The sequence below is a fragment of the Gobio gobio genome, assembly GCF_949357685.1.
Source record: "Gobio gobio genome assembly, chromosome: 13".
Classification (NCBI taxonomy): Eukaryota; Metazoa; Chordata; class Actinopteri; order Cypriniformes; family Gobionidae; genus Gobio; species Gobio gobio.
In genome coordinates, this window is record NC_137106.1 from 40,319,994 (window position 1) to 40,336,423 (window position 16,430).

General features: G+C 37.7%; 2 protein-coding genes across 6 annotated transcripts in view; one reads left to right on the forward strand and one right to left on the reverse strand.

The window, feature by feature from the left end:
• Positions 1 to 16,430, reverse strand: part of runx2a (RUNX family transcription factor 2a) — a gene marked incomplete at its 5' end in the record, with an annotated part of 67,502 nt that overhangs the window by 35,065 nt on the left and 16,007 nt on the right. Inside the window, 2 exons of one of the 2 annotated variants that reach the window (XM_079832387.1) lie at positions 4,983 to 5,139; positions 6,643 to 6,890. In XM_079832387.1, the coding sequence (XP_079688513.1) occupies positions 4,983 to 5,139; positions 6,643 to 6,890 (405 nt within the window). Of the gene's footprint in view, positions 1 to 4,982; positions 5,140 to 6,642; positions 7,477 to 16,430 lie in introns of those variants that run through there. The other variant, XM_079832386.1, reaches the window with a different exon arrangement.
• supt3h (SPT3 homolog, SAGA and STAGA complex component) overlaps positions 6,678 to 16,430 on the forward strand; it is a 150,790-nt gene continuing 141,037 nt past the window's right edge. The window contains exons 1-2 of one of the 4 annotated variants that reach the window (XM_079832388.1): positions 6,678 to 6,925; positions 13,447 to 13,547. In XM_079832388.1, the coding sequence (XP_079688514.1) occupies positions 6,899 to 6,925; positions 13,447 to 13,547 (128 nt within the window). In that variant the 5' untranslated portion in view covers positions 6,678 to 6,898. Of the gene's footprint in view, positions 6,926 to 8,317; positions 8,450 to 13,446; positions 13,548 to 16,430 lie in introns of those variants that run through there. The other 3 variants (XR_013817709.1, XM_079832389.1, XR_013817710.1) reach the window with 3 other exon arrangements.

Consider the following 16,430-nt stretch of genomic DNA (forward strand, 5'->3'; position numbering starts at 1 on the left):
TTTTAAAATGCAGCCAAGAATACACTTCCGCTGCAGTGCTGTTATTAGTTGTTATTCTTTTAAGTGTGAACATGTTTGGGTTGGGTGTCAAGGTGGGGTCCTGCTGTGGTCACTGATCTTTCATCTTACAGGACCTTTTTACTGAGCAACTTCTATTTTTATTTTTCAAATTAAATGTTCATAGATGTGTGAGCTCTATACTTCAACACAAGATGTTGTTCAGCTAAAACATGCTAAAGAGCTTTCATGATTTCTATCAGTAGCGCACAGGAAATACTAAGATGCTTCTAATAAGACAGACTCAGCAGTAATGTGTAATGTGCAAAGCATTCTGTGAAGTCAAGCATGACACATTCATCGAGCTGCGATCTGCAAGTAAGACAGGAAGAAGTGGGTGGAAAAGCACTGACACAATACGACAGGCAGCTACACTTGGCTTCGCCTTCTTACTGTCGCTCGTGCATCAGGCAGCATGTCTTTAAATCTAGGTTTAATTGAATAACTGGAATGGGAAGAGCTTTCAAACAAATAATCTAAGGTCACCAAGCTCATTGATTTGAGTTTCATGCTTCATTAGCTAACATTTTATTGAGTATGAAGCTTTATTATAACTCATACAATGAAACAAATTGGTGTGGATTTACTTGAAACAATTTAGGTTGCACTTTATTTTGATGGTCCTCTTTAGACATTCTACTAACTGCAAGTATATTTGCAACTGAATGTCAATTTTCATTAGATTATTAGTAGACTATTAGTAGAGGTGTTAGGGTTCTGGTTAGAAGAATAAGTTGATATTTAGTTGCAAAGTTACTTATAGTCAGGATTAGGGAGCATCAAAATAAAGTGATATTAAGAAACTTCAAGTAACACAATTAATACATTTTGAAGTAGAAAGACTGATAGTATTTTCTTGTAACCCTACTCCAATTATCCAATATCCTTGTTTTCACTTACAACAGTAAACAAGCAGTATAACAAGCTTGAGTAGGACCAGTAAGCAACCACTCAGAACACCTTAGCAACTGCATAGCAACACCCTGACAACCATCCACAACATGCAAACATTGTAGAGGTGAGGCCCTTTTTCTTTATAAAATGAAAATAGTCCAATTTTCGAATGTTAAAGGAGTAGTTCACTTTAAAATGAAAGTTACCCCATGATTAACTGACCCCCAAGCCATGCTAGGTGTAAATGACTTTCTTCTTTCTGATGAACACAATCAGAGTTATATTAATACATATGCTGACACTTCCAAGCTTTATGATGGCAGTGACAGGGTCCATTGAGTTTGAAGCTCAAAAAAGTGCATCCATCCATAATAAACGTGCTTCACACGGCTCCAGGGGTTAATAAAGGCCTTATGAAGTAAATCGATGGGTTTTGTAAGAAAAATATCCATATTTAAAACTTTATCAAGTAAAATATTTAATTTCCTCCAGACCGCCTTCCATATTCAACACCTCTCACGGTTCAAAACTGTATGTTATAGTGATACGTTGAGCCAGTTACGCTTTTTCCGTAAGTTGAATACGGAAGGCGGTCTGGCTAGATATTTTACTTCATAAAGTTTAAAATATGGATATTTTTTTCACAAACCCATCGATTCACTTCAGAAGGCCTTTATTAACCCCCGGAGCCGTGTGGATCACGTTTAGTATGTATGGATGTGCTTTTTTGAGCTTCAAACTCAATGGGCCCCACCACTGCCATTATATATACAGTAAAGCTTGAAAGCGTCAGAGGATATTAATATAACTCAGAAAGAAGATAGTCATATACACCTATGATAGCTTGAGGGTGTGTAAATTATGGGGTAATTTTCATTTGAAAGTGCTCCTTTAAGTGAACATATAACTCATTAAACATCATATTTCATAGAATAAACACTCTTGCATGCATTTTCTATAATTGCAACGTTTGATTTACTGACATTCTTAGACTTTATGCAATACGTTTTGCTAAAGTATTTACTCTTCATAACATTAATTAGAAAGAGTAAAGCAGCTTAAAAAAAAACAGTCATGCATTTCCCATGTGTATGCTTTTTTTAGGACTGCCAGATTTTTTGCCAACATTTTTGACATGTTACACTAAGCCTTTCTAATGTAATTACTCTTTCTTTTCTGCCACAGGAATCTGTCCATAAGACCCCAAAAGCACGTTCTTGGACCCACCCGGGCCCTTCCCAGCGAGTTGATACCAAACACACACCACGGCCCTGCCCCGCGTCTAACCGCTCCGCCAACCCTGGCATCTGCCATCCATCCAACGGTTGGTGTCCAGCTACTAAAAATATCCTAAACTCTGGCTTATTCAGCAGGGTTTTTCTGTTCCAAATGATTTCCTAAACAGAAAGAGACATGTGAAATGCATAAACTCCTGATCAACAACAAACATCCCGCCCTGACCTAACCAGCCCAGCATATCCAAATCCATTCATAAATACGGGCACAGCACTTCTGAAAACAGAAATGTGTTTCTGCATAAATGAAATGTTAAACACATCATGTCTCGCCTCAGGAAATGGTGTTGCTCTCGGTAATTCAAGGAGCACTATTTTTCTGATGTCATTTGTTTGATTGCGGTCGATCTTATTTTAATCTTCCACACCGTGCATCGTATCGTTTTCCATATTTAATTTCCTTATGCTGTGCTATCTCCTCCCTGACTTCCTCTTCCAGATCCCGTGTCAAAGATAGAAGAAACTTAAGCCTGCGAAGGTGTGGGTCTCCATGCGGGCCAAGCCCTGTTCACTGTGACAGCTGTGAGGAGATAACATGGATGCGCACCGATAGCGTGTTTGGGGGTGTGTAAGGACATTCAGTGGTGCAGGAATGCGCTGAGACCAGCCGACTGCTCAGGAAACTACTGTTTGTACGTCCGTGTTCACTTGGACTGATTATGGATTATGGATTTAAACACCACAGACCTAAAAAGTAATCAGCCAGTCCACTTAATCAATTATTGGCATTGATAATTATGTCCAATCTGCCGATTATCAGAAGCTTTATCCATCCCATTTGTGTCACTTCCACAATCTACCAACAGTCTTGCATTGGATAATATTCAAATATTTTTCCTGCACTTTCATGCATATGTTGTATACTCTATGTGTTTTGTAAAGTAAGATTGTCCAATTCAGTAAGATTTGTATTTAAAGAAATTCTTCTATTTATAAAGGATGCATTCAATCAATCAATGTGATGGTAGAAATTACTAATACTTTTGAACTGTCTGTTTATCAAATAATCTTGAAAAAAAAAAAAAATCCACAAAAAATCTTGTGTCACGTGATCCTTCAGAAATAATTCTAATATGATGATTTGCTGCTCTAGAAACATGTATCATTATTATCAATGTTGAAAACAGCTGCTTAATATTTTTGTGGAAGCTGTGATATCTATAAAACAGCACAACTGTTTTCAACATTGATAATAATAATAAATGTTTCTTGAGCAGCAAATCATCATATTAGAATTATTTCTGAAGGATCATGTGACACTGAAGACTGGAGTAATGATGCTGAAAATGTAGCTTTGCATCACAGGAATAAATTATACTTTAAAATATATTCACATAGAAATAGTGAATTCAAATTGTAATAATATTTCACAATATTACAGTTTTTAAAGTATTTTTGATCAAATAAATGCAGCCTTGATGAGCAGAAGAGACTTCTTTTTTTATTTTAAAAATAAAAAATCTTACCGACATTAACTAAACGTATGTGTGTGTGTGTGTGTGTGTGTGTGTGTGTGTGTGTGTGTGTGTGTGTGTGTGTGTGTGTGTGTGTAAAACATAATTTAGTGATAGCAAATATAATGTAAATCTTTATGTCAAAATTCTTTATACAATATTTATACAATCCCTTTTTAGATTTTTGAATTGACACTGGCAGAACAACCACTTCTATATCAATCTCAAAGTAACCAAATATCAGACAAAATCAGTTTATCACAATCAGCCATCGGCCACCCTGCTCTCTATATTTCGACATCAGCCATTGAAAACCCCCTTATAAGTCGACCGGCACTTCCCCAAACACCTGGAGTTGTTTTCATCCAGTTTCAGTCTGTAGTTTGTGGGCGCCATGCGAGGGATTCCCTGCTGCACACGTACGTGCTGCACTTTAAGTGCCCGTGTGGATTAGTAGGGCAAGTCTAGACCGAGTATACGCAGCCTCCAGCAGCAGACGGGCGCTCCTATGATCTCTCTGCCTGTCCCATTCTCTTCAAAGGCCTGCGTTCTCAATGGCTTCTTCCGACAGGATCACAAGAGCAGGATTTTGTCTTTGACAATAATTGCAAGCATATCAAAAGCAGCATTCATCCACACATAAGCAGTCTGTGAGCACTTTGAGCCAGCATTCATGTGCTAAAGATTTTTTTTTGGGTGTGGGGGGGTGGGTGTAACAGAAAAATATTAGATGGAAATGCATTATTTTGCAGCAGTTACATGCAAGTTTTTTTTTTCTTTTTGTATGTTTTAAGCTTCGGGAATACTTAAATGACAGTTATGTTTTTAGAACACACCCTTTTTTCTTTATTCTCAACATGGAAGCACTCAAAATGTTGGACGCTTGTGGAAAATAATAATGCTGAGGCCTTTCTGTGATTCGGTTCCAGTTCTGCAGTTCTTTTCATTTCAGTGTTATCCGTAAGTGAGGAATCTCAGACAGTATCCTATATTGTGTTTATGTAAAATATGCTATGTATGATTTGCATTATATTTACATTTTTACAAGTTACACAGATGCCAACTATACACTCTGCGACAAATCCATTTTATCTTTGTATTTGCAGTAACACTTGACTTTCATTCAATTTGGATTGTGCACCGCAAGCCAAAGTTTTATTTCCAACATGTCATTTATTGTAAACGAAATGTCTTACGTGATTTTACCCTTTTTTTTAAGATTCAGCCAAAGCAAACGAAGCGGCCAGTGAAGAATAAATAAAATTAAAGTGGAAGTACCAACCTCTTCCACTCCTGCCAACAAATCTCAGGTCGTTGAAACGCGCCACCTGATTCTTCATGACAGCTGAGGCGTTTCGCAGTTCTGCCGAGTAGTTCTCGTCATTTCCTGCCATAACTGTCACCACGGTCCCATCAGGAACATCTCCCAGAGCAACAACCTGGACAGAAAAGCTGTCATTTACCCTGATAGTCACTGTTTACACGACTGTCGATTCACACACTGTCTCAATCCTGATGAAAACAGGCCTGCATGTGATCCAGATAATAGATGACATTATATGAAACTTAAATGAGGGTTAACAACACAATAAATCAATTCAAACCTGCAAATATAGCATTAAACAAAAGATAGATTGTCCTTTAATGTGACCGTTCAAATTAAAAATTCCACTTAAACTGGTTGGAAAACATCTGGTGACGTCAGTAAGTCCACAGTATAACTACATTTAACGTTATTCAGCAATAAACAATGTGCATAATGTGTAAAGAAAAATTTATTCAACCCACCAAGTATATATATATATATGTTCATTGAAGCAATTAGAAAATTTATATAAATATTTAAAAAAACATTTACTGATAGCCAAAATTACTATTAATTTCACTATTAATTGACTTCCCCCCCCCCTAAACCTGAACTTGGTTTTCGCTGAATGATGCAACCAACTTTTTTATAACAAACTGCAAAAATAATTTTTAATGCATTTTGATGTTGAAGCTGGAGCTCTGGATCAGTTGAACAAGCTCATATAAATGAACAAAGGTATATGTTCACAGAACAACATCCAGTGTTACAGATATTTTAGATGCAGTCTGCTTGTATGAAATACTCTATTTTTGGTGAAAGTATTAATAGTTTTGTGTAATTTAGGCCGCGTGATTAAACATGCATGTGTTTGTATCTATGAATAGCTTCAAATCTCTCAGATTTCACTTCTCTCCAGCACGGCAGAATTTCTCATTTTAAACATCAGTAACTCCCATAAATAAAAGTCAACAATAATTAAAAAAAACTACAGCATAGCCTACCATTATTAGCACTAAATGTGTTGATGTGGAAAAGAAACACTGGTAAAACATCATAAATCAGTCATCAAGAAACTGCATTACAATAGGAAAAAAAAAAACCCCACAAAGCTGCACAGATTTTTTTAGTCCATGTACATTCAACTAAAAGCTATAACAGTTTGATTTTATATATATCTTATATATTTATATTTTATATAAATGTCAAGACCTGTGAGTTTACATTTACATAAACATTCAAATAAACTTGAATAGTATCCTTTTATTGTAACTGTCATAAATGACTGCGTCTTTCGTACTCATTTAAGTGAGTTTTGAATTTGAGTTATGAATTTATGTAAAGTTGTCTGGATCTTGGCCAGGTCTCTATTGTATAGGCTAATATATAAATCTAAACCTGGTTTAAATGAATAATAATAATAAATATATTCATTTATGAATGTAAAAGATTTACTGATCTATTAAGCTATTAGCATTAAAATGGTCATGTCAAAATGCTAAACACATTACGAGTTGATGTGCATCCAAATAGTTAGAAATGAAAAAAAAAAAAATCACATATATGTAATTTAATGTACCAAATACTAACGTTTGTAAGTCACTCGGTAGGCTATAAATCCGTAAGTCTTTCTGACCTTAAACGCCACCGGGAGAGTTTTGTTGCACCTCCAGTGAGACGGCAGCACTGAGCACAGAAAGTTGGGGCTGTCCGTCCGCACGAGCTCGGCGGGGTGGTCCGCGATGATTTCCACCATGGTTCGGTTGTCGTGCTGTCGGAGTCTCGGCACCGCCGCGTTCGGCTCCTGCTGCACATCGCTCATCTTCCCCGCCACCGGCTGAAGGCTGCTGGACGGCGGACTGAACCTGCGGCTGGTGCTCGGATCTACCGGAATGCGCATCACAACAATGTCAGCAAAGGTAAGGACACTTCAAATCAGCACTAAAGTCAGTCTTTTCGATCACAAAATACACGGGATCTATAGAAAGTCCGTTAGGCGGAGGAACGCGCCTTCCAGAAACCGAAAAAAGTTGGGTAAGGTCCGTTCCCCTCAGGCTTTACGCGCAAGCTTTACGCGCTCCTACAGGTGAATCGCGTTGAAATAAACGCACACGAGCTCCTGGTTATACTCAAAGGAAACGCAGACATAATTTACGAGCCGATTTGCTTCCCCAAGGTTGAACGTTGCTGTAAGAAACTTCAAAATCCGGAATAAGAGCGAGTCGCTTCGCTTTACGCACGCACGGCGCTCGATCGGAGAGTTCACTTTACCGCGCTTCTTAAACCGCGCCACCATATAAGTAGTAAAAAAGAAAGTTACGGCTTTGCAAAAGTCCTCGCGACCTCTCTTGGTCCATGCACAGTCTTTGTGAAGGGTTAAAAAGGTGATTCCAAAAGTTGTGGTTAGAAAGATGAAGGCGCTGCAAAGCCGCAGTGTTTTTGTCTCGTTGTGTGGTTTGTCTTAGGAGGCAGGGACTTGGGTGAGCTCAGGTTTTTTGTGGTTTATATATATGCAGAAGCAGGAGGATTATTATGCTGATGAGTCTTGAGCACGTCATGTCTCCAAGCACCATTTTCATGCCATCAAAATAAATGAGCAATCCAGTGGTTTGATATCAGTTTTTAGGGCTCTTTCTCCCTTTATACCAAATACTAGACCCTGTTGCTATAAATAAACAGCAGAACAGTTGTGATTTATCTCGAAATGTAAAGACAAGGTATAACATGCAAGGGTATAAAAGACCCGTATTAAGCAACTAACACTGAAATATTCAACTTTATTATGGCAACAGCAAGTTTTCTTTCACTGTTCACTCACACGGAGAGACATAAAGGTCCAATAAAGAGACATAGGCTACTGTAAACACAACTCATTGAAACCAGACAGAAAGCAAACAAGCAAAGAAGAGAAGTGACTCATTTCCTATTTCTAAAGACAGATAACGAGCCCGGGCTAAAGTTAATATGATACAATATCAGCATGCTATGAAAACAGTATTGAAGAAGTATGTATCTAAACTACACTGTTTTATTTTTTTTCTATATTTATGCCCCTATGTTAATGCATACAACTTATGTTAATATTGTCGGACTCGTTTAAAAAAAAAATTCTGAAAAAAGATTAATTGTATTGAATTTTTTTTAGCCTATTAATAATTTTTTAGATTTTCCTAGTATTAATTTTAACCGAATAAATCTGAAAAACTCTTTAAATTCGTCTTTTATTATGCGACGAGGGTAAATGCTGAACTACAGCAGTATTCGCTTACCACTGTGGGCTATTGCGTTAGAGAACCGTTGAAAACTACATTACCCACAATCCCTGGCAGACCGCGTGACGTCAAAAAGACACGCGCTGACCAGTATGTTTACATCAGAGTCAAGTGCCATGCAGTTTGAAAGAGCACATGTGGATGGATTGAAGATATATTAACATACATAAGGTAACAATATTTAGTTACTTTAACGTGTAAGGCTAAAATCCAGTTACGTATTTAGTCTGAAACTTAACTTATATCGAAACGAGGCTCGAAATGTTCTGTTTGTCAGTTCAGTCCACTGTTAATGTTCATAAAGTGTGTTCTAAACACCTTTACAAGCTTCATTATGCCTTTATAATGTTGACAAGCATTTTATTTGATGTAGTTTTAACTGTTTGGATTGAACTGTTTGAAAGTCGTTCTAGTTACCGTTATGGCTATAATAAATAGCTTTTTGACAGCACATTAGACATGCCACGTTATTTCAGCATTTCTAAGTCACACAGACGCATAGAAAGAATATACTCAGCCAAAATGAGCTTGCTTTTGTCGGAATGCTAATTAAATATGCACATTATTTATGCAAAATAATAATTAGATGGAAAAATCTCTGTGCTGATTCTAGACTCCAGTTGTGAGCCTAGTTGAGGTTTCATACTCTGTTCTTCCTTCACAGTCAATTCTGTGTTTTATTCTGGAAAAAATCACATCCCCACTCTTGTGTCTAGCCTGACTTTCCCCCATGTGTATTGTTTGTAAAACCTTGGCTGTTTGAAAGACCGGAGGAAGAGTGATGTCAGCACTCGACATGAAGTCTGACTCTGTGGAAACTTGCACACACACAGATGATGGAGATTTGAACGCGTGAGCCATTTCTCCTCCTCCTTCCTGTCCAAGTACACGTCCAAGAGCCTTTAATCTACACGTTTCGGTGTGAGAGAAATGGATTTTGCATGATTGCATGTCTTGCAGACGCAGGCAGGCGCTGCTGGGAGCTGTGTGTGGCGGCACGGCGAGGATGTAGGAGGGAAATAAAACATCCAATGGCTCTGAATAGCATTTGCCACTTCATTAGGGCCTTGAGAAAGACGCACTATTAAGTTACATTTCCTTCTTCGGTGACTGCGAGCGCCAAATATGTTTCTGATTTTCCCCCAGTTATGATGATCGTCTGTAAATTTATGAGACAGCTGAGTTGGGGTAATTGTAATTAATGAAAAATATAGTTGAATATATATTGAAACAGCATGTGGCGGAAGGTTGGATTTGGATGTCTTGGATAAAGAAGAAATAAATATGTTGGAGGTCTTTGAATGCTGATATTTGTGGGCTTTCTTAGAGCCGCAGTAGTAAAAGTGCCCTTCCTCAAATCATTTTATGTCACCAAGAGTCATCCATATTTTTGTCTTTACACGCTGTAGGACTACTGCTCTTGGCAAAATCTACCAAAACACAAATTGAACGCCGCATCTCATGCCCACGACTAAATGAGCAAATTAACTAGGGCGTCTGTAGAAAAAAAAAAGATGTGGAAGGTACATAAAAGTCCTGACTATTTAATTACATAGAGGAAAATGCAATAAATAGAATGGCTCCCTTTTCTGTTCTTTCAAAGCCTTTTGCATGTTGAAGTAATCTTGATTCATTTGCCACATCTGAATTCATTTTGCCCAGTATGGCGACCATCTGCCTTCACGAGTCAAAGCAAAAGCTTTATCTTTCATCCAACAGAGGGGGCGAAAACAGAAGGAAATTTTATGCCGCGATGTGTTTATTGAAGGAAAGGGCCCTGCGTTTGCTTTGGTGACACTTTGGAACATTTAGTTTCATGTCCCTCGGAGACAGAATTGAGATTTATATTGGCTCTGATTAAAGGAGAAGGTCGCTGAAAAATGACAATTCTGCCTTTATTTATTCACCTTCATGTCGGTCCAAACCCAAATGCTGTTGTTATTCTTGTGGAACACGAAATAAGAAATTTTGAAAAATATACTGGGTGCTCTTTGAAGCCATTTGGGACGTCCGCTGTCAAACCCCGGAATGAATAACGCTAGTCCATGTGATTTTGTGCTGTGTTTTGAGTCTCTTTAAAGCCACGTGACAAGATTTGTCTTTGCTTTGTCATAGCTCTGAAATCTCATTCTCCATATTGTAATTGTTGTCACTTTGGTTTGACGTTATTTGTATTTAATTGAATGTGAGCATGAATGAGATCTGAGAGCTGCAGATTATCTATGAATAATAATGAATTATAATGAAAATCACCCCATGATTTACGCACACTCAAGCCATCTTAGGTGTATATGACTTTCTTCTTTCTGATGAACACAATCAGAGTTATATTAATAAATATCCTGACGCTTTCAAGCTTTATAATGGCAGTGGTGGGGTCCATTTAGTTTGAAGCTCAAAAAAGCATATCCATCCATAATAAACGTGCTCCACACGGCTAACATAAAGGCCTTCTGAAACGAATCGATGGGGTTTTGTAAGTAAAAAACTGGCACATAGTATCACTAGAACGTAGCGTAAGCGTTTTGAACTGCGTGAGGCGTTACACTTTCTGTATAAGTTGAATACGGAAGGCGGTCCGGCGGAAGCTAGAAGCTTAAATATGGATATTTTTCTTACAAAACCCCTTCAATTCGCTTCAGAAGGCCTTTATTAACCTCCGGAGCTGTGTGGAGTACGTTTATTGATGGGTACATTTACCCTATCTGAGTGAAACGGCTTCTTGAACAAGAACAAATGTAGGGTGGGACTTGATTTTGTCCATGGGGAACTGATTGGATGGTTGTGGTTTCCTATTGGTCAATCTCATGTGAGTGACAGATTGTCCCGCCCTCGCACTAGTAAACCAAGGCCGTAACTATAGGTGCGTTCGACTTCGCTGGATGTAACTGATCAGCGTCAGCGAGAGTTACCGCTTGCAGTTGGGGAGGAGCTGAAGGCGTTTATATATCACTTAGAAGACATACGGCAAAATTAAATAAAGAAATGGTCAATTTTCATTTCATGAGGATTTTAAGGGTGCGTTCACACTTGGCAGGCTTGGTTTGATTAAAAAGAACTGGTGCGATTTGCTCTGTTAGTGTGATTCAATTGATTAAGTGTGAATGCTACATTCGAATTCCGAACCCTGGTGCGCACCAAACAAGGGAACTCAAACAAACTCTGGTGCGGTTCGAATGAAATATGAATGCAAGATGGATCAAAGACATGTAAACGAACCAAAAACAGGACATGATGTCACATGATGCTCAAGCATACCTGTTTTTTTCTCATCATAGTCAGTACAGGCATCAGAACCGCGTCTCCTCACAGCAGATCTTCATTTGTGTGTTTAATGGAGGAATTTCTTCCGCTGTTTGGACTCTTTTACACATTTTATAAGCTCTTCATGAGTTGTAAAGCCCCATTATATACCATCATATGTACGGACATACAGCGAGCGTTTGGAATGAGGGTGAGCAAACGATAGTAATGATATCTTAAATGATCAGTGCACAGAAGTTTGTCAAACTACACCAGCATTACTGGGGATTACGTCTCATCTACGTGAGAAAAGGCCCGTACGCCTGTGAGATTTGATAGTCTGATGCCGTAGGAAGGCTGTGGTTTCTGAGTCGCCCATGTCAGCTTCAGGTTCAAACAGACCAAGGTTTGCTCAAATAAACCTGGCGGGCCGTGACGAGGCCGACAATGAGCACATTTGAATTCGACAAGCTCCATTTCTGGGGTTGTATCAGCATCCTGTTAATTTGTTTTCTTTGTATTGGAGGAAGTCTAACTGCAAACTGTGCAGATAGCTGTGTGATGAATGTTAACTGCTCGACGGCACGTGCTCGGATAATTCAGATAAATTAGCAAATAATAATGTTGTTTGTCTGAGGGTAATTTTGACTCCGTTTGGAGTGTGGCAAACAGATGCAGTCAGAACCATCATGATGAGAAAGATGTAGTATAGTTGAGACTGGTATATGAACCATATAAATGCAGATTCTCATAATGGCAATATATTTCAGATGATTAATTGAGAGATTATCCTGGCTAAATAAATACAAAAAAATTTAATAATTAATGAGCCAGGCCGCATAGTTTCTAAAAACAGCCTGATCAATGGATAGTGCACACTTTCTGTTTTCAAAGTATTATTATGATTACTATTACTATTATTATTAGTTTGTGAATTTAATTGAATTCTCAATTAATTTATACAAAAGAAAAATCTCAGAAGTATAAATATTTGACATTGTTTTTTTTGTTGGTGTTGTTGTGAACTGAGTATAAATTATATACTCAATTCACACTGAAAAGTTTAAAATGTGTATATATATATATTTAAATATTACATATTTATATTTGTATTGATTGTTTTGTGTATTAATGTGTCAATTGTATAATCAATATATACTGAATATTCACAGAAAGTATAAATAATTGATATTGTTATTAATATTTTTATTTATAAAAGTACACAATTTATACTGTAAATTCACAAAAACTATTCATATTTGTTATTATTGTTATTATTATTATTTATAACTCCACATTGGAAAAAAATAGAGAGTGAGAGAGAGAGACTAAATGGCATCAGCATTTTAAATATACATATTGGTTGACCGCTACTTTATATGAATTTTTTTTGTGGGTAATTTTATATATTGGCCCCTATATGTAAATAGAAATGCTTTTTACAGAGGTCGTTGGTTCATTTTGAGTTCAGGGGTTTAGTGCCAAATGAGCACAACAGTAATTTTTTGTGGAATTAAATATGCACTTTTTGTCATGCCATGTAATGCTGGCAAGATCAAACATTTGGTAAACATTAGAACAAAACAGACTTTAAACATGTCTGCCGTTCCCTTTGAACTAAAAGATCATTTATCAACTATCTTTGCCTTCAGTAGTTTAAGCAGCCTTGCTTTGGTCATTATAAATAGTTCAGTCTCGCATGCTTAAAAAAGCATCCTGCGTCTCTCTCTCTCTCTCTGACATCTCTTTGTGAGTGCCATTTGTCATTGATTCCAGTTGAACGTGTCCGGCTCTGAACATGTGGCGTGTTTCCCCTCCTGTCGGTGGATGCATCAGGAAGCGTTTTCCATGTGAAGTGGCTTTATAATTGCTCATGCTTTGAGTGGGCGTTGTGTAAAAACCGTGTGTGTATGTGTGTGTTGCAGATGAGCAGCAGTGCTGCGAGCCCCATGGCAGCCAGCAGCACCACGGCCGGACGCGGATCCGGAAAGGCCACAAGCTTCATCCCTGAGCTCCAGAGCATGATGTAAGTGGATGAAAGTTTTCCTGTCTAAAATCATTCAGAAAACTCTGATGTGTTCCAGCCCTTACAACAAGTTCTGTGGAGATGCGTTGATGGCGATACCCTGATATGGTGATGACTGATTGACATATTTATATATCATTTACGTGACACACCAAGATAATTCGGAGAAGAATGTGGTTGCTGCCTTGGTACATGTTTTTTTCTCACAAGTTAACACATTACTTGTTTCTAATTTTATAAAGCGCCATTTAGGGCTGTCGCGATTCCTCGATTAAATTTGAGTGTTTTTTCTAAAAGATCCTCAATTGCGATTTACCCGCAAAATATCAGAAGTGGCGCATTCTACAGATGAGAATCCATAAACCCCAATATTAGACAATTTTTAAAGGCGGCACGATATAGTAAAACCATTTAAAAATCATAATATTGCATAATGCTAGGGCTGCGATTCAGTTGAATAAATATATGCGCTGTGGGTTTCAGAGCGAAGCGTAATGCTTTATTTACATGCGTGCAGGTTACGTGTTCCTTCCAGCGTCTCAGAGCAGCTCCGTTCACAGTAAATTTGATTACTCGATTAATTGTCAAAATAACCGTTAGTGACAGCCCTAGCGCCAATGATGGAAGCCATGGCCTTCAGAAGAGCCAGTCTGTATTTAGCCGTGGCAGAAAGCCACTTTACGGTTTACCGAAGTATCAAATAATGCTTATTTCATCTGTCAGAAATAAGGAGGGTTTGCTCATTGGAAACCGCATCAGTGTTTGCGGTTCTGTAGATGTACTTCGGCACACGACAATTTTTCGTCAGAAACCCTGTTTTTCCGTCAAAAACCTTAAGTGTAGTTGATCTTGGAATGAATAATATTAAGCTCAATCTATAAAGCGAGCATCCAGGTCTACAAAACTGCTTCACCGAAAGCACAAAGGAGTCATAAAGTACATTTACATGCCGATGCATTGACTTCCCTCCAACAGAGCGTTTGCGGTTTGACCTAGTGAGAGATATTCTTTAGGAAAGCCACAGTGAAATTCATCCTGTCGTTCTGCTTTGAATCACACCTGAGGAGACCTTCAAACTCATGCAAATCACAACAACACTGTTTTCCTGTGTGTTTACCTCGTGTGGGGTGATTATGCAGAGAAATACACATCAGCTTGTGTAGAAAAATCAAAAAGCTTCCCCTTTTTTGTTTAGTCACAACTGGAGACAAAAGCTGGTCAACAAAGGCTTTTGTAAAGTTACGTTTTGCATAAATAAAATGAAACATTTTAAAGACTATTTTAACATTTTTTGCATTGTTTTTCATCCCACATTCTTATTACTGTGTAATAAGTATGTTATAAACTACAGTCCACAATTATTAAATAAAAATAAATGTTATATTTGTTTTAAACAATACGTATTTATAAATAGAAATAAGCATGAATAAATTTAGTTAAAAAAATAGTACTGAAAATAGTCGTTCATTGTTTGTTCATGTTAGTTCACAGTGCATTAACTAATGTTAACAAATACAACTTTTGATTTTAATAATGTATTAGTAAATGTTAAAATTAACATTAACAAAGATTAATAAATGCTGTACAAGTGCAGTTCATTATTAGTTCATGGTAACTAGTGTAGTTAACTAATGTTAACTAATAAAACCTTATTGTAAAGTGTTACCCAATTTTCATACAATTAAAAGAGCTTTTTTTTAATTGCGGAATGTGCATAATTGTTATGGAAATGTCACATTGCAAAGAAAAAAAAATCCTTCTTTTTTTGATTCTGCGGTGAAATATGACCCTGACTTTTCTTGATGCTTTTCTGCGTGTTCTTCATTTCGACTGTTTTTCTTACACAGACTTTTATCCTGTAATGAAATCATCCCTGGCAAGATTAGATATTACTGTAAGAAATATCTCTTGTTTTTATTAGCTTGTTTGGCCTGTACAGCAGCCTAAAATGATACACGTCTCCTATATCTGCCGTGATGAGTAACTTCATGTTGATTTTTTTTGTTGTTGTTGTTGTTGTTTTCGAGTCATAAATACAAAATGCTCCGTGCCTGTTGAATCTCACGTCACATCTTAAACTGCACATGGTCATATAGTTTTAGAACATTTCCTTTTGTTGAAAAAGAAATTTGCATCGTCCTGCGACTCCACAAAGGGCTCTGGATTGCAGTCTTATATTTTTAAAAGACATTTAATTATAGCTTGCAGTCGAAGGCATTTTTGATGGAGACTAAATGGCCTCCAATTGCAAAGATTTTGCCTCTTTTGGCAGGCGCTGGGCTGAGTGATGATCTGGAGATATTATATTCCAGCGTCTAACAATCTGTTGCATTCATCTGTGTCACACTGTACAATTGTTGTCAGCGACGCATTTGCCTCATGCTTTTATATTTGCAGCTGAAACTGAAGTGTAAAAATCGCAGACGCCTCTTACGAAGAAGAGAAATAAGGTTTGTAAAAAGTCAGCTGGGACTTGGCATCTGCGCGTACTGTAAAACAGACTCTCGGGTGTTTTTGACGCTGTCTGCTCTGGGCACGCCGGCTGTCTGGAAAAGTGAGGGAGGAAAATGTAAAGACAGTTTCCTCTGCCGCCTCTTGCCGTGACTGTCTGCCGCCCCGTGCCTTCATGGAGGTCTCTAATTGAGATCACTTGTACTTATAAATGGTAGGAAGTTTTGTGGTTCAATGAGAGAAGCATTAGAACCGTAGTGTGTGCCTCTTAAAATTAAAATGAGGCTACCGTTTAACTTTCTTAATCAGCTAAATACGTCTCACTTCAGGCATTTTTGTGCTTTTTCATCTTAATGGAGTCATTTTTAATAGTGGCAGACCAATATGGGGTTTTCAGTGGCACATACTGATATCTAAAGGGCAGAACATATA